Source organism: Delphinus delphis, chromosome 1 (assembly GCF_949987515.2).
Source record: "Delphinus delphis chromosome 1, mDelDel1.2, whole genome shotgun sequence".
Classification (NCBI taxonomy): domain Eukaryota; kingdom Metazoa; phylum Chordata; class Mammalia; order Artiodactyla; family Delphinidae; genus Delphinus; species Delphinus delphis.
In genome coordinates this window covers 42,600,522-42,626,544 of record NC_082683.1, presented here as the reverse complement: position 1 = coordinate 42,626,544, position 26,023 = coordinate 42,600,522, and the positions used below count along the sequence as shown (strand labels likewise).

Genomic DNA, 26,023 nt, shown 5'->3' with positions numbered 1-26,023 from the left:
AGCTATTGGGAGGATTAATAAGACAAGGTTGGCCATATGTTGACATTGTACAAGCTGGATGACAGGAATTCATTTTACTATCCTCTTCTGTGTATGTTTGAAAGAAATTTTCTATAATAAAAGTTTTTTTCTATAACAAAAAGTGCTTACAACACTTAAATGACTTTCCACTGCCCTGGCAGGGTAAAGTTCAAATTCCTTAGCATGGTTGATCAAGAAAGCCTTTCATTATTGGGCCCCTGCTTCTCTCTCCAGCTCCTCTCACCATTGTCCACCACACAGCCCAAACTCCAGGACTAACGAACTCCTTACTCTTGTCTCCTCGAAAAACATTTATTCCCTCTATCTCAAGCACTTTTCTCTCTCTGCTCACATGGCTAATCTCTATTCACCATTCAGGTAACAGCAAACCTACTTCTTCTAGGAAACCTTTTCTGACCCTCCAAGACAGAGTCAAGTTGCCCACCTCTGCACCTCCCCAAATCCTATGCTTCCCTTATCACAGCTCTTACCTGATGTACACAGCAGTAGACTCTAGGTATCACGAGACTATGGACTATATCCATCTTATTTACTATTTTAACCCTTCTTCTTAGCATAGTGCCTGGCACACAGTACATAATCAATAAACATTTGATAAATTTACAAAAGGCACGACCTCCATTAACTTTCTAACCTTCCAACTCCTCACATATCTATATCTCACATAATCTATATCACGCATCCATGTCTCCCTCAATTTTCTTTCCTTTCTTGTCTTCCTTTGTGATCATGATTCACCTAAACGGTTGGCTGTCCACACAGTGTTCCCAAATTTATATCCTTAGCCCTCTCTGGGCATCTCACCTAATAAAAATTCAACAAATTCTGTGCTATAATCTAACAGATCTTCGTCTCCAGGCCTGACCTATGGCTCCAAATACCTTCTGGACTCAATCTCCTGTTATCTCCCTACACACCTTTACACTGAAGCTGCTCAGAAATTCTCAATATCTTAATGCATTTTATGTTCTCAAGTTTCCCAATTTGTACATATTTCCCACTGCCTGAAATGCCCTTCTTCTCTTCTACCTTTAAGTCTCGGCTCAAATGTCTCTCTAGCCTTTTTTAGGCAATGTGCCCACAGCAGTCTACTCTTACTTCTATTGTAGAATTTACCATATTGTTTTGAAATTATGCTTAGCTGTCTGCTCTGCTAGATTGTGAGTTCCTAGATGGAAGGGACTCTCTCCTTCATGCTTGTACCTCCAACGTATATAGTAAAGTGCCTATTAAAAAGTCCCAGATAAATGCTTGCTGAATGAATAATTGTTTTTAATAATTAAAAGACTGAGCTTGAGCTGAAAAGATTGCCTAATTCTACTTTTCTAAAGAAGGTAATCAGTTTCTCTGTTCCTGTATTGGTCAGAATAATATACAAAACTCTTTTGCAAAAACTGAAAATTTATGTATTATGAAAATAAAAGAAATGTAAAGTAAAAAGACCATCCATTCCCAGAAGATAGGTTTGGGTCTGGGCCCAGGTCCAGAAGAGAAGATCCAGGCTAAGGTGAGGTTTGGGTGAATCTATTTAGTTCACAGCAACTCCTGTGATCCTTTCCAACCCTGAGATTATCCCAATATCAATTCTTGGTACAGGCTGACTCTAAAACAAGGCCAATTTAGTTTAGTCCAGGGTTTTCATGGCCACCCTAGAATAGGCCTGCAACCACAGAGCCAGACCAGAGCCCGAGTGATTTGGGAAACAAGGAATAGAGTAACTTGCTATTTACTGCTCTGGTTAAAATGTTGTGCAACTAATTCAGATACTCCTCCTAGAAGATGCAGATCCAAGTTAACAGCCACATGCAAATCATTAAGATGTACCTTCATCCTTCCAAATCCTAATGTACTGAAACAATGTCCAAGTGTACAGAATTCATTGCCAACATTCAATGTTTCCTATTTTCTCTTTAGGTGAATACTTATCCTTTTCCCATGTCTTTTTCTTTTTCCCCCCGTACGCGGGCCTCTCACTGTTGTGGCCTCTCCTGCTGCAGAGCGCAGGCTCCGGACGCGCAGGTCCAGCGGCCACGGTTCACGGGCCCAGACGCTCCGCGGCATGTGGGATCCTCCCGGACCAGGGCACGAACCCGTGTCCCCTGCATCGGCAGGCAGACTCTCAACCACTGCGCCACCAGGGAAGCCCCTTTTCCCATCTTTACTGGACCTCCTCTAATTTGGGATTGAGTATCATTTTATTTTCACAAGATCATTTTATTTTACAGTATTTCTCTGTGGTTTAGCTGCTGGCAAATACTTTAACACCAAAGAACAAGAAAAAAACCTTCTAAATATCCATTAGTGAGAAATATGATACCTCCTTCTGCTGGCAGGGATGATGTTTTTATAGTCTAATCTCAGAAGGGAGGATAAGTAATGGGGTGGGGGAAGGTGGCAGGGAAGAAGTATAATTTAAAAAACCGTATTTAGCCAGTAAGACAAGGAGAGATTTGTCGAGATATTCAGAAAGTAAAAGGGCAAGGAGGCAGAAAAAGGATATGACAAAGGAAGAAAAACAGGAAAAAAAGAAGATTCTGTCTGCGCTAGGAGTTCCCAAGAACCCCAGCTTGGGGCCTCTCCAGTGTGACCCTAGATTCAGACCCACACAAAGTTGGGATTTGTAGAGTAACTTCATTCCATAGTGCCACTCACTGAAATTACTCTACCTTGAATAGGCTGGGAAGGTTCAAAAGGATTTTCTGATTATCACTTCTACTGAAACCCAATATTACTCTTCATTTATCTGAACTATGGGATTTCTAATTCCAGAGTTTTCAGGATACAATGTTCATTTGCCTCTCTTTCATGGCTACCTAAAGATAATCTTGAACGATGTATTTAAACTTTATTCAGGTTTGGTCTTTTTTTTTCCCTTTAAAAATTATGTAAAGAAAGGAAGTTGATGTTGAAAGTTATACTTGTTACTCCTGCAGGCTTGTCTTTAGTAACTCAAAGATTGCATTTTTCTCCTTCCTGTAGTGAAAGTGAAGTGTAATGGAAAAAGTAAAAAAGCCAGTTATTTAGAACGCTGATAACACTGCTTACTGCTAGCTCTGTGATCTTGAGCAAACTGCTTAAAAGCCAGGAGCCTCAGATTCCAAAACTGTAAAATGGGGATAATGAATACCTACCCTGCAGAATTATCGTGAGTAAAATGAATTAAGGGAACCACTAGACTAGAAGATAAGCTCCACAGAAAAGGAATGATGAATATATTGATCTCTGTTGATTCTTGCTCACGTGCACACGCGTGTGCACACACACCCACACACCCCTAGCCTAAAGCAATAACAATTAACATGTAGTAGGCGCTCAATAAATATTGTTTAAATTAACGAAAAAATACTAGCGTCCCCATTTCTCTCATTGACATTAACCCTCCTTCCATAATCAGAATTTTTTTTCCTTCTGTCTTCTATTATTTTCCAAAGCCTTCAGGACATTCTATTTTGTTCTTTTAAGAGGCTTCTTCCCTCTCATTGGCTATTATTAACTAGACCATTAACCATTCAGAGACAGTACTTTTGGAAGTAATTTCTCTAATTCCACCCACCTTCCATTTCTAATGCGTCGGGGGTGGAGGGATAGTCAGAACATAAGATTCATAGCAATTCATGGACCTTCCCACGGCCACTGATTCGTGTTTAACGACACTGAAGCCCTTAACTCGGCCCTTCCCGGAATATAACTTTCAGGAGACATCGCACTATCCAGTCTCTCTTCGCTAACAAGAGAGTCCTGTGTAGGAAATCCTCCGCTCTCAAAAGTTAAGGCGTCGGTCACGCTCGCCTCCCGCGGAATGGAGGCGGGAGTCCTGTGAAGAGACGCTCAACTTGGGCAGACCTGCGAAGGCAAGTCACTTCAGGACCCGGCCAAGCTCGTCAGACCACTGCTCTAAGAAAGCAGCGCTCCTCAATCCCTGGAGGGAAGGTAAGGGGCGCGGCCGTTTACAGGGCCTGGGGGGACAGTACCAAATCCATGATTAACAAGGGGAAACCGCACGTACCGCGCGACCGAACCCCTCAAACCACGACTACAACCACCCACCCACCTACAACAGCACCCCACTCCACCCCCCCAACAAACACCCGACCCTAAGAAACACGGCTCGCCCCCAGCCCATAAATCATAAAGCCGGTGCCCGCTTATTGGCTGAGCCAGCATCTCTTTCACCCTCATTGGCTATTGGGGACGTAAAACCCTCCCCCACGAGGGAGCCCTCCCGTACGGCTGCACCCCCAAGCCTAGCAACCTCTTCCCAGCTACCAAAACGCCCGGTCCCCACCTCCACCCAGGGATCGCGACCCCCGAGGCGCTCGGGGCTTTGCCTCCGAGGACTTACTGTGTAATAGGAGAGCAGCCCTGCATTGTAGTCCAGCACGAACCAACGGTACTGCCAGCCCTTCATTACGTTAGTCCATTTACTCAGCGGCCCCTCCATGATGGACGCCATCTTGGGAGCCGCCAATGACAACAAATTGCCTGACGTCAATCGCCTATAAGGCATTCGGCACGCGGTGGGCGTGGCCGTCGCGGGCAGGGGCGGGGCCAGGGCGGGGCCAGCGGCTCCTTCTCGCCCTGGTGGACTCGCTGACCCCTGGCCCCAGCTATCAAACACAAAAAACGATTTAAAAAAAAAAAAAAGATTTTTTGGGGAGCCTGTTGTGTGTAGGACTCCATACCTGAGATGTGAAGAACTCAAGCATGAATACTGCTGTTAAGATTATTTATTAACATAAATAATTTTACTGCCCATGATGATACCTTACACATCCAAAAGATTTCACATCTGATATTCATTTAAGCAATCATTTCACAAACCCATTCATTTAATAAATACTTTTGGGGGGCTTCCCTGGTGGCGCAGTGGTTGACGGTCCGCCTGCCGATGCAGGGGACACAGGTTTGTGCCCCGGTCCGGGAAGATCCCACATGCCACGGAGCGGCTGGGCCCGTGAGCCATGGCCACCGAGCCTGCGCGTCCGGAGCCTGTGCTCCGCAACGGGAGAGGCCACAACAGTGAGAGGCCCGCGTACCGCAAAATAAATAAATAAAATAAAATAAAACAAATACTTTTTGTTTTGTACTAGATACTCTTAGGCTTTAGGGATTCAGCAGAGACTTCATGATGCGAACAGGAAATAAATAGTAAATTATACAGTATGTTACAATTTGGTAATTTGGAGAAAAATTAAGCAAGGAAAGAAGCAGAGAGTAGGGGCTACAATTTTAAGTTCCCAAACAGAGAAGACCTGAATGAGAAAGTAACTTTTGAGCAAAGACCTAAAGAAAGGGAAGGAGGGAGGCTGGCAAAGGAACAGCAGATTGTTCATTGTGAGTGGAGCAGCGAGCAAGGAGAAAGTAGTTGGAGATAAGGTCAGAAAGTAAGGGGAAATCACATAGAGCCTATAAGGACAATGGAAGTATTGTCCTACATATTGAGACAATGTCTGAGGTCCTGGGAATGCAACGCTGAAGGAGACAGAAAGGTTCCTTGCTAAGAGCTTAAATTCAGTGATGGAAAGCAGACACTAAACAAGTAAACAAGAAAAATATCTAATAGTGATGAATGCCTTGCAGAGAATTTAAGCTGGGGTAATAGGGAGCCAATGGGTAGCTACTTTACATTAGGTGGCTGTGAGTGGTGCCTCAGGAAATGGCATTTAAATTAAGATGTGAAGGGTAAGAAAAAGGGAACTAAGAAGCAGGGCATTAGCTAAAAGTGGCTGTGAGATCAAGGGAGAGGTTTTCTTTGTCTTTAATTTTTTAATTTTTAATTTTTTGCACTTAAAAGTATTTTGTATATTCAGGTACTGTGCTGTGAATCCCTCCTCTTTGCTGATAACAGAAGCTCTAGGAGAAAGAATATCACTGAGGGAGCTAAACAGAGAACTTACTTGCTAGCTAATCAAATTGGATGAAGAGCTAAAGTAAGATCAAATTTATTATGCTTGATCTGCTTGATATCTTTTTTCTCAGTTTTATTGAGATATAATTGACATATAACATTGTGTACATTTAAGATATACATGACTTGATATATATGTATATTGTGAAATGATTACCATACTACATTTAGTTAACATCCATCACCCCACCCCATAATTTTTTTCATGTGATGAGAACTTTTAAGATCTACTCTCTTAGCAACTCTCAAATATACAATACAGTATAGTTAACTATAGTCACCATGCTTTACACTACGTTCCCAGAACTTATATATCTCATAACCAGAATTTTTAATCTTTTGACCAACTTTTAGTTTGATGTAGTCCCACTTGTTTATTTTTGCTTTTGCTGCTTTGTGCTTTAAGTGTCATGTCCAAAGAAATCATTGACCAGACCTATTTCAAGAAGCTTTCCCCTGTTTTCTTCTAGAAGTTTTATGGTTTCAGGTCTTACAATTAAGTCTTTAATCCATTTTGAGTTAATTGTTGTGAGTGGTTTAAAATAAGGGTCTAGTTTTATTCTTCTTCATATGAATTTTCCCAGCACCATTTATTGCAAAGACTACCTTTCCCCCACTGAATGAGCCTTCTTGGCTCCCATGTCAAATATTAGTTGACTGTATATGCATGGGTTTATTTCTGGGCTCTTGATTCTGTTCCACTGATCTATATATGTTTTTAATGGCAGTGTCATACTGTTTTGATTACTATATCTTTGTAATATAGTTTGAAATCAGAAAGTGGGATGCCTCCAGCTATGTTATTCTTTCTCAGGATTGCTTTAGCTAAGCAGACTCTTTTGTGGTTCCAAATGAATTTCAGGATTTTTTTTTTCTATTTCAGTAAAAAATGCCACTGGAATCTTGAGAGAGATTGCATTGAATCTATAAGTGGCTTTGGGTAATATGAACATTTTAACAATATTAATTCTTCCAGTTCATGAACATGAAATAGCTTTCCATTTATCTGTGCCTTCTTCAATTTCTTTCATTAATATTTTATAGTTTGCAGTGTACCGATCTTTCACCTCCTTGGTTAGATTTATTCCTAAATATTTTATTGTTTTTTGTTTCTGTTGAAACTGTGTCCCATAGGGTTAACAGAAGCTGGAGCCTAAATAGAAATCCTTGATTGTATCTTACAGAACAGCAGATAAGGAAACAACTTGTTAGTAACCCCACTGTTTGTAACCTGCCTTTACTGATTAAGTCTGCTGTCAGTTTGTTTGATTTTTTTTTTTCCTTTCTCTAACTGCATACCCTCCAAGCTTCACATAGCCTAGGTAATATATCACTGTACTTCTTAACCATCCCTACAGATAACCTTCTGACATATGGGTCACTACAATAACAGGAGCTTAAGTTGTTTTCCAGAAATTTGGAGTCAGCTCCTGCCCAGTTCAGACTGGCTAAGACTAGTGGGGACCACTGACCCTAAAATTGGGCCTGCTCAGAACACTGAATACCTCACCTTTTCCCTACCTCCAATCACATTTCCCCACACTGAAAACCACCCTGCTTCTTTATCCCATAAATATCACAGGCCTGTCACCCTTGGGGAGACAGGTCTGAAATTTGTTCTCCTGACTCCTCGCTTGGCTTTCTCCTGAATAAACCCTTTCTGTACTGCAAAGCTCCATGTCTCAGTTTGGCTTCCTGCAGGTCGGGCAAACAAACTTGGTTTGATAACGCTATTGTAAATGGGATTGTCATTTTTACGTTTTTTTTTTCAGATAATTTATTGTTAGTGTATGGAAACACTACTGATTTTTGTATATTGATTGTATCCTATAACTTTACTGAATTTGGCAATTAGATCTAACTTTATTTTGTGAAGTCTTTAGGATTTTCTGTATATAAAATCATGTCATCTGCAAATGGAGAAAATTTTACTTCTTCCTTTCTGATTTGGATGCCTTTTATTTCTTTTTCTTGCCCGATTTCTCTGGCAAGGACTTCCAGTACTATGTTGAATAGGAGTGGTGAGAGTGCACACCCTTGTCTTGTTCCTGATCTTTGAGTAAAAACTTCCAAGCTTTCACCATTTAGTATGATGTTAGCTGTGGGTTTGTCATACATGGCCTTTATGACATTGCAGTATATTCCTTCCATACCGAATTTGTTGAGAGTTTTAATCATGAATGAATGTTGAACTTTGCCAAATGCTTTTTCTACATTTATTGTGATGATCATATAATTTTTACTTTTCATTTTATTAATGTGATGTGTCATGTTTATTAATTTGCTTGTTGAACCATCCTTGCACCCCCAAAATGAATCTCACTTAATTGCTGTGTATGATTGTTTTGATGTGCGGTTGAATTTGATCTGCTAGTATCTTGTTGAGAATTTTTGCTTCTATATTCAGAGGGATATTGGCCTAAAGTTTTTTTGTTTGTTTGTTTTCATGTAGTGTCTGTGTCTGGCTTTGATATCAAGATAGTGCTGGCCTTGTAAAATGAGTCTTGGAGTGTTCCCTTCTGTTTGGTTTTTTTGAAGGGTTGAGAAGGATTGGCATTAATTTTTCTTTGAATGTTTGGTGAAATTCACCAGTAAAAACAGGAGCTATACTTCATCCGTAGTAATAAGTATGGGAGAGCAGTGAGTATGGGTTCAAATGCCATGGATTGGTAGTTTGGTGGTAGAGAAATAAATAAGCTTCTATCTGCTTTTAGTTGAGGAGAGGCTCAAAGCTTAGTGGTAGGAATGTGGACTCTAATGCCACAGTACCTAGGTTTGAATCCTCAGGCCCATTAGTTTGTAGCTATATGATATTAGGCAAGTTTTCTAACTTCTCTGTGCCTCAGTTTCTCCATCTTTAAAATGTTGATAATAAAAAGTTGTCTTCAGGATTAAATGAGCTCACACATGTAAAGACCTTAGAACAGTACCTGGTAGATACTGAACGCTCAATATATGTTAGTTTTTAGAATTTTCTGAAGAAAATGTGGCATGAAAAAAGAGGGGATGGTTTGAAAGTGTCATTTCAAAGAGTGAGAAAACAATAGAAGTGGAGTAGGATTGCTGGGCAGTGTTGCATACCCATTTAAGATTTATGGTCACGGGGACTTCCCTGGTGGTCCAGTGGGTGAGAATTTGTGCTCCCAATGCAGGGAGCCTGAGTTCAATCCCTGCTTGGGGAACTAGATCCCACATGCATGCTGCAACTAAGTGTCTGATGCTGCAACTAAGGAGTCCTCATGACGCAATGAAGATCACGTGTGCTGCAACTAAGACCTGGCACAGCCAAAATAAATAAATAAATAAATAAATATTTTTTAAAAAGATTTATGATCATGAATTTAAAGTGAGACCAGTCAACAGGGATATCAGCTTTTCTTCAGCAATGTCATGCTGTTCAGGAGTAAGCTCAGAGTATGTAGAGAGCTGGATTTATCCAAGTGAGCAAAGTGAAGGGAGAGGACAATTAAGTTCATAGTGATATCCAGGGGTGTGATTATGATTATGTACTATGAAACCTAGTTTAGGTAAGGAAGGAAGTGAGAACAGGAGGATGAGTTACCCTGGCTCTGCTATTTTGGCTGTGGGGTCTTAGGTAAGCCTTTGTAGGACTGAAATTCCTCTTCTGTAAGCATGAAGGTAATCATCTCTATCTAATTTAAGTAGTAAATAAGAATATATCTGAAGGGGATAGCAGCCAATAAAAACTACCTTCCAGTTTCCCCCTTCCTTCCTTTTCTTTGGGATAGCCTCTTTCTTAGATTTTACAGTTCAACGGTTTGTTGAAAACAAGGCACATGTTTAGCACCTTCAAGAAAGCTAAAGATGAAGAGATACAGTTCCTATCCAGTAGCTAACCAAGGGCATGAAACATTCATGCAACCGAGTGTAATAGAAAGCTACTCTCTTTTCCTTTTGGATATATATATTTTTTCTCACTAATTCCACCATTTATTATCTACCTTGTGTCAGGGACTGTGCCTTGAACTGTGCCAGGAGTGTTATATATCTTATCACATTTAATCATCACAATAACCCTATGAATGTGTTAGTTTCCATATTTTACAAATAAGGAAAATGAGTTTCAAAGAGATTAACCAACTTGCCCAGTACCTATTAGTATTAATTGGTGAGTATCTGAGTCCAATGTAAACACATGTCTATCTTTTTGCTATGCTACGTGGCCTCACCAAAAGACACTACACAGTTCTCGTAGAAACTTAATATTCCAGAAACATTAGTCAGCAGAAAACCTCATGTTGCTGATGTCTTTTGGCATAAACAAAGTGTTAGGATCTTGAAATATTATTATTCAGACTGAGTTAAAAGAATTACAAAGTGTCAGTTACTACTCCTCCATTGGCTTCTTAAGAGCAGAAACCAGATCATATTAATCTCTGTGGCCCTAGAAACTAGCCCAATGCCTGGCACACAGAGGTATTTAAAATTTGTTGTTTGATCTGAATTATGTATTCTATTAAAACTAACTTACTGGGACTTCCCTGTCGGTCTGGTGGTTAAGACTCTGTGCTTCCAATGCAAGAGATGCGGGTTCAATCCCTGGTCGGGGAACTAAGATCCCACATGCCACACAGCGCGACCAAGAAAAACAAAAACAAAACAAAAAAACCCAAAAACTGACTTACTAAGTTCCAAGTTCTGTGCTAAGAACCATCACCTACATTTTCTCCTTTAATTCCAACATCAATCCTTTAAGATTTGTATTATTACACCCATTTTACAGATGAGGACGTTGGGACACATAGTTATTAAATGGCTTGCCCAAGATCACACAGCTAATAAACAGAACCAGAATTAGAATCTAGGGTTTTTTTTACCCCACATCCATTCAACCCCAGCTGCAAGCTATATTTGCATTGTCTATGTGTAAATAAAGGTCTTGGACTTGACACAGGCAGCATCATCAACTTCTAAATCAGCTTTAACTTTTGTCAGGCTCACGGAGGCATCAGCAGGCTCTACTTAACTTCAAATGTCAAAACATAGGTCGTCAGGAAGAGCCAGGAGCAATGGCAGTTCTTGACTCCTAAGACCATGTCCAATTGCACAGCACTTTTTCTACATTCTACACCAAGTGTCAAACTACATGCTTTAGATCATCAGCTAAAATTAAACATGGTGGATACACGGCAGCTCTCATTCCCACATTCCTCAGTGACTGGCCTCTCTTGGAATGAGGTGGAAGCTGAAGCAGAGCAGGAAATGAGGATCAGACTCAGAATCAGAAGGTAGAGATGATGTTTACCGTTAAACATCATACGGTTACCAAGGACAGGTAATTTATCCTGCCACTTAGAATATCAATAAATGTTAAACTAAAGATGAGATTTTTAAAAGATCAGGAACTTCCCTGGCGGTCCAGTGCTTAAGACTCCGCGCTTCCACTGCAGGGTTCGATCCCTGCTCAGGTAACTAAGATCCCGTGTGCCACATGGCCAAAAAAAAAAAAGGATCATTTTGGTAGCAAAACTGACAACAAGGCTTCCCTGGTGGCGCAGTGGTTGAGAGTCCGCCTGCGGATGCAGGGGACACGGGTTCATGCCGCGGTCCGGGAAGATCCCACATGCCGTGGAGCGGCTGGGCCCGTGAGCCATGGCCGCTGGGCCTGCGCGTCCGGAGCCTGTGCTCCGCAACGGGAGAGGCCACAACAGTGAGAGGCCCGCGTACCGCAAAAAAACAAACAGACAGAAAACGGTCAACAAATCAGAGATGGGTAAGACTGGAAGCAAGAAGACAAACTTTTAAAAAGCTAAGCAAGTAGTAGAAATAGTCTAAACGTGAACAATGGGAACAATGACAGCAGGGATGGAGAATGGGAAAGATACTGTACTGCATATTTACTGAGAAACATTTTGGAAATGAGATTTTAAAACCCACTAAACAATCAAATTAGATGAAGAGGGAATAAAGGGAGGGAGCGATAAGATCAAGTTTTCAAATTTGCACAACTGAATAATTATTTAAGTAATCAAGTTTTTTTTTTAAGGAAGAACAAAAACGGCGTTTCTCAATATGAAATTACCTTCCTCTACACAGCTGTTTTGAAATGTAATTTTTTTTTTTAAGTTTCTAGAAAAAATGATTTCCAACATTTCCACAGCCAAGATTGGTGGTACAAATTGTTTCAAAATGCATTCTGTTGCTGCTGGTTTGTTGCCTTCTCTTCCTAAACTTCCCACCAACTGCTTTTTACTATTGTTGTTGTTATGTTTCTTAATTGGCATTTGTTGGACATCAAATAAAACATTTACAAAATGCTGCCTTCTTAAGGGAAAACACAGAAACCTACAAAAACTTGACCATTCCTTGCTGATTGTAGAGGAAACAGAAGATTGACTTTAAATATAGGAAAAGCAAAATAAGACAGCCTATTTTGCCTACAAACAAATCTCAGTTCTTTCCCACCCTTTCCTCCAGCCAGAGAGCAAGAAAGTGAAATATCACGTTTAGGAAAATGCAGCTATGATTTTGAGGCAGAAGCGAGCTGGGGAAGGGAGAGAAAATATTTTAGGACATCTAGACTCTGTAAGTGTTCTAAGGAGAGAAAAGGAGGAATGCATTCATCTTTTGCCCTCCCTTTCTAATGTCCCCTTGGAGACGCACATTACAGCTACCCTGGGCTTTAAACATTTCACAAACATCCTCCCCCCCCAGATGGAATTGACCCCTCATTCCCTTGTGCCCCACCTATTCTCTGAACAAATTTCTAACAGAGAATCTGGGACGCCTTATAGCGTCAATCATTGTGTGGTCCACAGAGACTGATGCCCCCCAACACCACTCTTGATAGTGGGTTCTTTGAAGTCTTGGTCATATGTGCATCCTCAACTTAGCTTAGGGCCTGATATGGCCAATAATGAAACAGTGGAAGCCACTTAGTAGCACCAGGCAATCTGGATAAAAGGTGAGGGGAGACAAGGGAAGCTGGTTTGTTGGAAACAGTTTTTACTTATATTTTGTATTTATTTGAGTTGGTTTAGAGGAGTTAATAGAGATTAAGAGGCTAAATCTCTTGGGCCTCCTTCCTCAATAAATGTTGAGGAAAAAGTAGCTTCTCAAGACTATAATCTCCTTGAGGTCAGGGACTTATTCACCTGTATATCCCCAATGTTGAGAACACTGCCTGGGACACAGGAGCCCACACTGAATGTTTGTAAAACTGATTTGAACTGAGCTCCTTGCTTTTCTCTTGTTGCCGTTGACCCTTGAACCATGCAGGGTCAGGGGCACCCACCCTAGGCAGAGTGGAAAATCTTTGTGTAACTTTAGAGTTGGCACTCTGTATCCAAGATTTCCCCATCTGTAGCTTCAACCAACCATGGTTCGGATAGTATTGTCGTAGTCTATTGAAAAAAAATCCAGGTATAAGTGGACTTGCACAGTTCAAACCCTCGCTGTTCAAGGGTCAACTGTATTCCTCTTTCCTGGAATGATCTTTCCTTTTTTCTCTGCCTGGGGAAATTTTTACTGATAATGCAAGTCTCAATTTGAATGTCAATTCCTCTTTGAGGGCTTCCTTGGACACCCACCCTATGCCAACAGCCAGACAGAACTAATCTCACCCTTTACTATGTCCCATAGCAGATTACACACTCCTCGAATACAGATAGCAGTTATCTCACAATGTCCTTAATGAGTTCATATACAATGTATTGTGATCATGTATGCAACATTGTCAGGACATGTTTTAGGAGGACAACTCTATCTGCTGGGACCAGGATGGATGCCATACTGGAGTCAAGAAGCCCACAGTCTGTAAAAGTCTAGAGGAGAGAGGATGAAGACTAGATGAAAGCAGGAACAGAAGAGATGAAAAGGAAGATGATGGAGAGGAGAAATGTTAAGGGATTAGAGAAAGGGAGGAATCAAGGTGGACTCCAGATTTCTAGTTTAGGAACACTGGAAAAGGTGTTGGTTTGGGGGAACACAGATAAATGTAATGTTGGACATGTTGAATTTGATGTATGAGGCACATCGAGGTAGAAATAGGTGTTCAGCAGGCAAGTGGTTATACAACTTTGGAGCTCAGGAAATAAACCTGAGCTAGAATTATACATTTGAGAGTTTTAATCCAGAGATGGTAGCTAAAGGGAATTCCTTGGCAGTCCAGTTGTTAGGACTCGGCCCTTTCACTACCGAGGGCCCAGGTTCAGTCCCTGGTCAGGGAACTAAGATCCCACAAACCTCTTGGTGTGGCCAAAATAATAATAATGATAAATAATAATAAATTAAAAATTAGAAAAAAAAAACAGAGAAGGCATGGGAAGCACTGAAATCACCCAGGGAATGTGTACAGAGGGTATGGTTCAGGAGGGAACCCTGGAGGACAGCAACATTTAAAGAAGGGGAAAAGAAAAAGAGAAAGAGAAGCCAAGAAAAAAGATTGAGAATGAACAATTAGACTAAAGAAAGAATGAGAGGGTTTGGGGAAGGCAAGGCTGAGGAAGACTTTTTCAAGGTCATATGCAAGAAATGAAGACACCTCCTTACCTGTAGACTCTATAATGTTATTGGCAGATAGAGGGGAAAATGAGGTGGGGAGACAGGGAGTAGACTAGATAGTGAACTTCGAGAAGATGATGTAGTATGAAAGGCGAGAGGGCAGAGCCCTGTGAAATGAAAAAGAATTTGCAAGTAGCAATGAGAGCCTAGCTGAGTTTAAGGATACAAACTATCAGCAGCAGTCATTTTATCTGATTGTGGGACTTTTTTTGTTCCCAGCAATTCTTAGTAACTTGACTGTAAGAACAGAGGAGGCACATAATTGGAATTATCCAAGGTTGAGGGGATTTAGAGGGTAGGTATGACAAAAGGACTGGGAAGAAAGGAGTTGAGAGTATTGGTTGAGTACAAGTTGAGAGGTCTTGAGATCTTAGGCTGATTGTGGCAGAAAAGGAGGATAGATTAGGAGAAAGGAGTCTAGAGGATCTCCTCTGAGGTTTGAGAGGTTTAGTGGGATTAAGAGAGTTTAGAGGAAAGAAGCTTATAATCAGAGGAGTTTCAGGTTTCAGCTGTGGAACTGTTCCAGGTAATAGAAGGGTAAGGATATAGCCACAGGAGTGGAGAGTTGAAGTGTGTGGAGAGGTATAGAAGTCAAAGAATTGTGAGGCCATGATGCTGGAAAGTTCATTTACATGGAAGTTGAAATTACCCATTTGATGACAGGGGTTGAAGCTGAGATGAAAGCTGTGGGACAGGGGCCAGGACTTTTTTTTTTTTTTTTTTTTGACTGCATTTGGTCTTCATTGCTGCACGTGGGCTTTCTCTAGTTGCGTTGAGCGGGGGCCACTCTTCATTGTGGTCCGCGGGCTTCTCATTGCGGTGGCTTCCCTTGTCGCGGAGCATGGGCTCTAGGTGTGCAGGCTTCAGTAGTTCTGGCACGCAGGCTCAGTAGCTGTGGCTCACGGGTTCTAGAACACAGGTTAAGTAGTTGTGGCGCATGGGGTTAGTCGCTCCGCAGCATGTGGGATCTTCCCGGACCAGGGATTGAACCCTTGTCCCCTGCATTGGCAGGCGGATTCTTAACCACTGCACCACCATGGAAGTTCAGGGACCAGGACCTTAGTGAAGGAAGTTGCTCAATGACAACAATGATAAAAGGAGACTCCTCTGTGATTCCCAAACTTTCCCAGGGGCCTAAGCAAAAGACTAAAGAGGCTAGGTTGAGTTTTATAAATTATTTGTGGATATCAGTTAACTATGATATCCCTTCATATGACCAGCATGGATTTTCTTCAGTTGCTGCAGCAATACAATGTCAAGAACTTCTGGGAATTTATTGGTAAGGAAATAATCAGAGATTTATGTGCAAGGATCTTGTTTGTAGTACTGAAACCCTGAAAACAGCCTATATGCCCAACAATATGGAAAATATTAAATAAGTTATAATAGATCTGTATGATGGGCTGAAGTACAGTCGTTAAAAATTGAGATATAATGATAAATGAAAAAATTATAATAAAAAATCATACATATGTATAAAATGGTTAAAAATTATATATATATATATATATATATATGGGTTATACAGTAGTTCTATTTTTAGTTTTTTAAGGACCCTCCATACTGTTCTCCATACCCTGAGAAAACCATAATTCAAAAAGAGACATATACCACAATGTTCATTGCAGCACTATTTACAATAGCCAGGACATGGAAGCTACCTAAGTGTCCATTGACAGATGAATGGATAAAGAAGATGTGGCACATATATACAATAGAATATTACTCAGCCATAAAAAACAAAATTGAGTTATTTGTAGTGAGGTGGATGGACCTAGAGTCTGTCATACAGAGTGAAGTAAGTCAGAAAGAGAAAAACAAATAACATATGCAAACACATGTATATGGAATCTAAAAAAAAATGGTTCTGATGGACCTAGGGGCAGGACAGGAATAAAGATGTAGATGTAGAGAATGGATTTGAGGACACAGCAGGGGGTGGGGAAGGGTAAGCTGGGATGAAGTGAGAGTGGCATGGACATATATACACTACTAAATGTAAAATAGATAGCTAGTGGGAAGAAGCTGCATAGCACAGGGAGATCAGCTTGGTGCTTTGTGACCACCTAGAAGGGTGGGATAGGGAGGGTGGGAGGGAGACACAAAAGGGAGGGGATATGGGGATATATATAGCTGATTCACTTTGTTATACAGCAGAAGCTAACACAATGTTGTAAAGCAATTATACTCCAATAAAGATGTTAAGATTATATATATAGTATGATTCTAATTTTATTAAAAATGTGCATATCTTCCCAGAAGACTATAAGGATATACAGGGACTTCCCTGGTGGCACAGTGGTTAAGAATCTGCCTGCCAGGGCTTCCCTGGTGGCGCAGCGGTTGAGAGTCCGCCTGCCGATGCAGGGGACACGGGTTCGTGCCCCGGTCCGGGAGGATCCCACATGCCGCGGAGCGGCTGGGCCCGTGAGCCATGGCCGCTGAGCCTGCGTGTCCGGAGCCTGTGCTCCGCAACGGGAGAGGCCACAACAGTGAGAGGCCCACGTACCGCAAAAAAAAAAAAAAAAAAAGAATCTGCCTGCCAATGCAGGGGACATGGGTTTGAGCCCTGGTCCGGGAAGATCCCACATGCCTCGGAACAACTAAACCCGTGTGCCACAACTACTGAGCCCGTGTGCCACAACTACTGAAGTCCGTAAGCCTAGAGCTCATGCTCCGCAACAAGAGAAGCCACTGCAATGAGAAGCCCGTGCACTGCAATGAAGAGTAACCCCCGTTTGCCGCACCTAGAGAAAGCCGGCACGCAGCAGCGAAGGCCCAACGCAGCCAAAAATAAATAAATAAATTTTTTTATTTAAAAAAAAAAGGATATACAGAAAAACATCTGTAGTCAGTTTGTGGGATTGTGGTTGACTATTTTTTTCTTTATAATTCTTTTGTCTTTTCCAAATTTTCTACAGGTAACATTGTATTTATAATGAGAAAAATGCCATTTTGTGAAGGAGTAAAAAAAGATTACAATAAAAAATACCAGGTAGTTTTTATGCCAGCTCTGAATTTTCCAGGTATTTGTCATCTATAATCATAATATGCCTGCCTTCTTGAGGAGCTGGAATAAACCAGCATCACAGTTCAAGCAGTGATATCCTATCAGGTCCTGCCAGAACAGCCTTCTACCCCAATCAGGAGCCCTGCAGAATTCCTCATTCTCTATCTGCCTAGGTCTCCACATGAGCTGACACGACATGTCAACTGCAAACTTGGAGATAAGTCACTGCAGCCAAACATTTGCAGTGTATTCATTCACTTTTTTCAGGAAGTAGCCTTCCCTAGCACCAGTTCTGAGTCAAGCCCTGGACCAAGTGCCGAGGACAGAGATCAGTCATGCATGGTTCCTGTCCTCAAGGAACACGATGTGTTGCTGCAGAGGACGATTCATGCTAAACCAGTGGTGAGGAAGGGTGCTATGGGAGCACAGGGGAGACACATAAGCCAGTCTATTGACAGGGTAGAGTGTATCAGTCTGCACAGGAAACAGATGGCCTTTCCTTTCCATGTCCACTGCTACCTTGGTTCAAGCCTGCACCATTTCATGCTTGGATCATTATCATAGCTTGGAGTTATCAACTCCACTATTGCTCCCTTCAGCCTGGCCTTCACACTAACTGTGGGAGCCATTCATATTTCTAAAGAAAAGATAAAATTTAATTCCTTACTTTTCAGTCTTACTCTTAGAGTCACTCCTCTACCCATGTCCAAATATGACACTAGTTTCCTAAATTCATTTCATTGTTGATCTGTGTGACATCTTTGCTATTTCTGCCCCCTCTGTGTTAAATGTCTTTCCTCCTCTGTGTTTGTCTAAAAAATACCCACTCATTTTAGGGTTTCTGCTAAAGTGTCTGTCATGTCTTTTACAAAGATTTTCTTTTTTTTTTTTAAGACTACCCCGCCCCCTCCACCTATGAAGATGTTCTTGATTTCTCCCACAACTAGTTAGATTATCATTCCCTCATTTGAATGACTACTATAGCACTTGTAACACTTTCTTGCATTTATTGGTTTACGCATCTGCCTTTTTCATTAGATTAGAAACTCTCTAAGGGCAGGAGTTTTTTATTTTATTCATCTCAGTATCCAAAGTACCTAGCCCAGGAGTTGGCAAACATTTTCTGTAAAGTGCCAGATAGTAAATATTTTAGGCTTTGCAGACCAGACATTCTCTATCACAACTACTTAACTCTGCCATTGTAGGGCAAAAGCATAAATGAATGGGCATGGCTGTGTTACAATAGTACTTTATTTACAAAAATAAGTAGCAGGACAGATTTGCCTTTGAACCATAGGTTGCTGATCCCTGACCTAGTGTATGATGGACTTACAATAACTACTTAATGGACTTCTTTCGAATGTAGAATGAAGTGGTAGAGGCAAGATTTGTATCCCATTACATTCTGTAGTAGATGCTAATGGTTTCTTGTCCATTTTTTCTTGGCATTCACGTCTACACACTTAAAGCCACTTACAGGGAATACTTGCAGCTCTTTGCCTGAAGGTTTTACTTTTTTTTTTTTTTTTTTTCTGTCCAGAGAACATACTTGGCCTATGGGCAGAGCAAGCTAGGCGTTTCAGAGATTTAATGTCACAAGAAACAGTTTTTAACTCAATGATGTATGGCAAGTTGGTGGATAATACCTCAGCTTCCTCACCCCTCCATTGAGACACCCTGAATGTGTCTTATACTGTGTCCCAGAGTCCCCCAGCATAATTGAGCTCCAGTGGGCTACCATGGTAACTAGCTTGATAATGTATATATTTTTGGCTTTCTTCACTCCCCTGTCTCACTACCCTACTCCCACCCAGGTTTCCTGCCATCACATCCTAAGTAAGTTACGTGGATTCCAACCCAAACCAAAAAACATACTACTACAACTAAACATTCTACTACACTACAATGTTTAGCCAGAAGACCCCTGCTAAAATGTTTTTGTTACCTGTAAAAGTAACATACAAATTATTAGCACCCCCTAAAATATTGGCACAGAATAATCCAGCTATCATTAAAAAGGAAAAGGAAAGGAAAGGAAAGAAAAGAAAGGAAAAGAAAAGAAAAAAGAAAAGAGAGAGCTTTTAGAGACTGGAAGATAGAACAGGTTCTGCTATAAACCAGCTGTGTGATCTTGGGCAAAACACTTAACCTCTCAAACAAAGAAACTTTGTTCCCTTTCTGGGAAATAGGGGCAATATCACTTCACTGGGTTTTTGTGAAGATGAAATAAGACAAGGTATTAAAAATGTCTTGCCATGTCCCCCAAATGGAGCTCTAAGATGGTTTTCTCTCCAAGTCTAAAATCTTTTTCTTAGTCCCCATTCTCCTTGGCCTCAGTTGACATTTTTTGTATAGGTATACAATGTTGTTATTCCTAATACTGTTTGTTCATTATCTTTTACACCTGCATATGGCTTTTCTCATTTATATTGCTAGCTTTCAAAGGCAGAGACTTTATCTTATGCTTATTTATAATTAAATGAAGTCATATATTTGAAAATGGTTTGCAGACTGCCAAGTGCTTTGTTATTATTCACCTCATTCCATCAACATGTTTTGAGTACCCACTGTATGCCAGTCAATGTGCCACACATTCGGGATACAGAGAGAAGTAAGATTTGGTCTCTCATTCAAGAGTTTAGTGAAGGAGACAGATTATGATGGTATATAAATAATCATACAATGAGACGTGTTAGGGAAGGGGTATGATGGAAGGCTTTGAAAGCTCCAGTAATGTAACTATTTGCCTGAGAGAGACAGTGACAGAACTGAATTCCAGTGCAACCTCCACCCTTTACTAGCATGGGACTTTGGCCAAGATACTCAACCTTTAGACCTCAGATTCTGAAACTGAGAATAAGAATACCTCCCACACAGAATTGCCCTGAGGATTAAATAAGATGATAAATGCAAAGAATCCAGCATAATACTTCTACATAACTGGTGTCCAACACCCAAGTGCATTCCTTTTTTTCCTTTCTTTCTAGGGAAGATAGGAAAGGCTTCCAAAGGAAATAGCATTTGAGCTGAGCTTATCAACATGAAAACTTTGCTTTCTTACTCAGGGAGGAGAAACAAACACTAGTAGATTAGCTCATAGGAATAGGTACTCTCTCTGGGGTTTCCCAGAATGAAGAGGGGAAGAATATTCCAAGCAAAGAGAACAGTATAGGTAAAGACATAATGTTTTGAGACTATGTATGGTGCATTTGGGGAATGGCATATCCTTCCAGATGGGGTAGGGTGAGGTAAACCAGTGAACCCGTGGTGGGAGATGGGGCTAGAGAGGGAGACCTGGGCCAGACTGAATACCGTTTGCAAAGTTCTTTTCCTTCTGATATCTATTGTTTAGAGTTTAAACTTCCAGCTAGCCCTGCAGAACTGCAGACACACTGTCTTTAGACAGAAAAAAGTTCTCACAGGTTCACAGGATTCCAACCCTTAAGTGGAAGCATATCAATTACAAAGATCTCACCTCCTATCTAATTCCCAAGACTACACAGTGATTTCCAAAACATGGGCCTTGATGCATAATTTTTGCATTCACTCTGTAGCTTTGTGATTAAATCTGCAGAGGATTTGGAGATACACAGCAATACTGGTACAACTCCTTGCATAAACAAGTTAATGGTGCATAAACGCACCATACGGGAGTAGAAAATTGATGGTTTTCAACACTCCTCTATCTATATAGCTAATGATAGATTGGGTTATGAATGTAATTAAGTGGACCCAGGGCATGTATGTACTGACAAATAAGATTAAAAAGCATGTGAACTGACAGAGCCACACAATCCTTCCTGACCCAAATTTCTGTTACGGTCAGAGTCTGTACCATAGATTCCAGCTTTCTGGTATTTATGATGTATGCTCTGAACTGTTCTCTAGGACATCTGGTGGAGGAAATCTGATAGTTGTCAAGTGTTCACTGTATTCTGGTACTGTGAGGATAATTTCACATTCATATTACTGAGTGCTTACTCTTTGTCAAGTGCTCTAGGTATATAATGGAGAACAAATCAGACTTGGTTTCTGCCCTCATGTAGCTTCTAAGTATCTCAAGTAAACCTCATAACGACCCTTCAAAATTAGAATTTTAAAGAGAAGGAAATGAGAACTAGGTGAGGTCAGTAATTGGCCCCAGAGCCAACTTATACTTTAGGCAGAGTAGACATAGTATTCAGGGCCCAAGAAAATGTTTTAACATTAATTTCTTTTTAAATCAGAATTTTAAAATGAATATCATAATAATGAATATATAATAGTGAATCCAGCCTGAATTATATTTGTCTTTATGCCATGCAGTGATGCACATATATTTAAATACTTTTTTTTTTAATGGAGGTTGGGGCCCATGAGGGCAAAAGTGCCTAGGGCCTACAAAAGTCATAATATGACCCTGACTGGCCAAAAGTCACACTGCAGGTAACGGACAGAACAAAGTCAGGCAGGCCCTGGTAAGCCTGACATCCCATTTGATTAGATGCATCTAGAGGGTAGAAACTGTGCCTTCATTCCTCTCCTGGTACCTGGTTCCTAGGGGTAGCTCAATAAATGCTGAATTAAATTGTATTAAGTCACCCCAAATTGCTTTTTACAGTGAACAATGAACAGTAAATTCTTACAGATTGAAGAAAACTCTGTGAATGCTGCAAAAATCATGTGGGCCTACCCATCTGGAAACTAAACCTGTAAATGAAACCTATGCATTTTATCAATTTGTAGAATCTTGGGGTCAAAAGATTAAAACACACATTTTTCTTTCCTTGCAAACAAAGATGCTTATCTTATACTATATATTGGACCTCTGACAAATCTCTGATGTCAGCATGATGTCCTAAAGATAAATATAATTATGTATATAATAAAAAAATTTAAATTCATCCATTCATTTAACATTCAGTCTGTTAGGAACCGAGAATATAACAACAAAGAAGCTACAGTGCCTCTGAGGAACACATGTTTAACTTAATCTACTTTTTTCACAAAAAATGAACAGAGTCTGTGGGAATGTTACCAAAGTAGTACGGGTGATTCCAATTTATCAGAATTGAAACATAATACAATTTCTCACATTTTGAGTATAACAAAGGTAGAGGTTATTAGTGTTAAGGGAGCACTCCTAATGCTTATCATCTCACTTTCCTTTCAAAACCCTGAACCCCACCAGTGCCTAGAGCAGCAATTCTCAACTGTAGACCAGTTTTGCACACAGCCCCCAGAGGGACATTTGGCAATGTCTGGAGATATTTTTAATTCCCACATTTGTGGGGGAGTGGAGAGTGCTAGCGGTATCTAATGAGTAAAAGCCAGGGATGCTGCTAAATATCCTACGATGCAAAGGAGAGACGCCCCACAGCAAAGAATTAACTGGCCCAAAATGTCACTAGTGTTGAGGTTGGAAAACCCTGGCCGGAAGAACCAAATCCAAACTCCTGCTGGCATTCAAGGCCTGGACCTTGAATTTGGCCCTTCCCACCTTTTCACTTTATCTCCTTGTGTCTTGTTCTCCGGACCCTCCATCTTCCCAGGAGTCTTATGCTCCAGCCCGATCAGACAATCACAAAATTTTAAAGAGTGATTAAGCATTGGGCTCTAAAGTGAGGCAGACCTGGCTGTGTATCTAGGCTTTACAACCTGTCAGCTGTGTATCCTTGGGCAAGTTTCCCACCATCTTTAAGACTCAGTTCCTTCTTCTGTAAAGTGGAAATAACAGTAGTTATTGTTTTACAAGGATTGCAGGAGATGATGCAAGTAAAGCCATTGGACGCTGTCTGGCACATCTTTATGGCTCTGTGACCCTGTGCTCCTGCTGTTCTTGTCTTTCGCGTGTGTGTGTGTGTGTGTGTGTGTGTGTGTGTGTGTGTGTGCCCGCATGACTTGTGAGATCTTAATTTCCTGACCAGGGATTGAACCCAGGCCCCTGGCAGTGAGAGCACCAAGTCCTAACCACTGGACCACCAGGGAATTCCCATTCTTGTCTTTCTTAGGGCACCATACTCAGGCTTCCACATTCCTAAGTGAGCTGCCTAATGGTCTATCTCTCCAGGGAGCTCAAGAATTCCTGGAGGAAAAAAAAAAAAAAAAGAATTCCTGGAGGCTAAGGACTGGGTCCTCTCTGCCTTTGTCTCCCCTTTGGCACAGCATCCTGCCCACAGCAGGTGATCAGGAAATATTCGTTGAATTGCAATTCTGGCATTCCCTTTAAGAGAAGACTGCCCTGCTCTATTTACAATAGCCCAGAGATGGAAACAACCTAAGTGTCCATCATCGGATGAATGGATAAAGAAGATGTGGCACATATGTACAATGGAATATTACTCAGCCATAAAACGAAACGAAATTGAGCTATTTGTAATGAGGTGGATAGACCTAGAGTCTGTCATACAGAGTGAAGTCAGTCAGAAAGAGAAAGACAAATACCGTATGCTAACACATATATATGGAATTTAAGAAAAAAAAATGTCATGAAGAACCTAGGGGTAAGACAGGAATAAAGACATAGACCTACTAGAGAATGGACTTGAGGATATGGGGAGGGGGAAGGGTAAGCTGTGACAAAGCGAGAGAGAGGCATGGACATATATACACTACCAAACATAAGGTAGATAGCTAGTGGGAAGCAGCCGCATAGCACAGGGAGATCAGCTCAGTGCTTTGTGACCACCTGGAGGGGTGGGATAGGAAGGGTGAGAGGCAGGGAGGTGCAAGAGGGAAGAGATATGGGAACATATGTATATGTATAACTGATTCACTTTGTTATAAAGCAGAAACTAACACACCATTGTAAAGCAATTATACTCCAATAAAGATGTAAAATAAATAAATAAATAAAAAGATTCATGCATCCTAAAAAAAAAAAAAAGAGAGAGAAGATTGTCCTGCCAATGGGTAAAAAACCTAGAATTCTGAGGGAAGCTCTTTGAAACCCTTTCTTTAGGAGCCAGTCATGGTTTCCTTTGCTGCCTCCATTTTCTCTGCCCACCTCTCAGGGTTGGGGTTCTCCAGGGCTGGGGTACTGGCATGATTCTTGGCCAATCTCCCCTCACTCTTTGAAACCACCTCATCTAGCTATGTGGCCTAAAATACCACTTATATGACCCCAAATTTATACTTATAGCCAGGACCTCTTCTTCTGTGAACTCCAGATTTATATATTTTTACTGTGAACTCAATAACCTTAATTGGTTATATATTGACATCCTCTGCTTAGCACACAGCGACCAAAGTGATCTTTTTAAAATATAAATCCAATAATGTCACTCCTTTCAAGGGTTTCCCACTGCACCGGTTATAAATTCTTCCCATGGCCTACAGGCCCATTCAAAACTCTTGATTTCTCACCTCTTGACATTGTCCTCCTTGCTCACTCTGCTCAAGCCACATTGGTTGTCTTTCCAATGTTCAAATAAGACAAACTTATTCCCCTTCTCTGAGCCGTTGTCCTTGATGTTGCCTCTGCCTGAAACACTTGTCTCCAGATCAATACATGACTTCTCATTCAGATCTCAACCAGTACCAGTCCTGAAGAGGACTTCCCTCTCTTCTCCCAGCCTATCAGCCTTCCCCCATCTCTCTCCAACTCTCTAAGTCATAACCTTGTTTTGCTTTTTTGAATGCCTATCATTATATGATATTTGTTTGCTTCCTTAATGATTTTGTTTCCCCGACTAGAAAGTCAGCCCCACGAGAGCAGGAGACTTGTCAGCCTTATTCTCCACTGTATATCTTCAGCACCTAGCCCAGTGCCTGGCACATAGTAGGACCTCAATACATAGATGTTGAACAGATAAATAGCTGAATGAAGGTGCAGTGAAGGCACTGGAATGAGAAGGCTTGAGTTCCAGTCCCTGTTCCATCTCTATGTGACCTTGGCAAGTCATTTTGTCTCTCAGAGTCCGTAAAGTCAGTCTCACAAGATAACACTGACCTTGTAAGGTTAGTGTGAGGATCAAATGCTATAATGCATGGCAAGTTCTTGGTACAGTGCTTAGCACACAATATGATGATCAACTAATATTGGTGCTTTTTTCCCTCTTTGAGCTTCACTTGCCTCAAATAAGGGAAATGATACCGATTGCATGGTATTGGGTCGTTGTAGAAGTGATATTAAGTTACAAATCTTTCCCTCCTCTGGGCCTTTGCACACAGTATTCCTTTTGCTCCTCTCTCCCCATTTCTTCCTGCCTGGCTAACCTTTGTTGTCACCCACTTCAGGAAGTCTTCCTTGAGACCTCATGCTGATTTAAGGCCTCTTCTGGGCCCCCTCAGGCCCTGGGTGTTTCTGTTAGACAGACATCACACTGTCATTGTCCTGCATAGGCCCTGTGGGTGGATGGGTAGATGGAAGGAAGGATACAGGGATAGAAGGAAAGAGGGATGGAAGGATGGAGGGACAGAGGGATGTTGGAAGGAAGCATGTGACAGCAATTCGAAACAGGTTGCACCACCAATGAGCAGGCTCGCGGGACCCCAGAGGCCAGCCTGAGCTGGCCCTGCCATGCCCCCACTCCCTAGGGACCCTGCCCTGTAGCTCCCTC

At 41.3% G+C, this 26,023-nt stretch overlaps 1 protein-coding gene across 2 annotated transcripts in view; it reads right to left on the bottom strand.

Annotated features, from left to right (window-relative positions):
• Positions 1-4,696, bottom strand: part of OSBPL9 (oxysterol binding protein like 9) — a 167,627-nt gene extending 162,931 nt beyond the window's left edge. For both annotated transcript variants that reach the window (XM_060021870.1, XM_060021879.1), the window contains exon 1: positions 4,385-4,696. In XM_060021870.1, the coding sequence (XP_059877853.1) occupies positions 4,385-4,549 (165 nt within the window). In that variant the 5' untranslated portion in view covers positions 4,550-4,696. The remainder of the gene's footprint in view (positions 1-4,384) is intronic.
• Between the last annotated feature and the right edge of the window lie 21,327 nt (positions 4,697-26,023).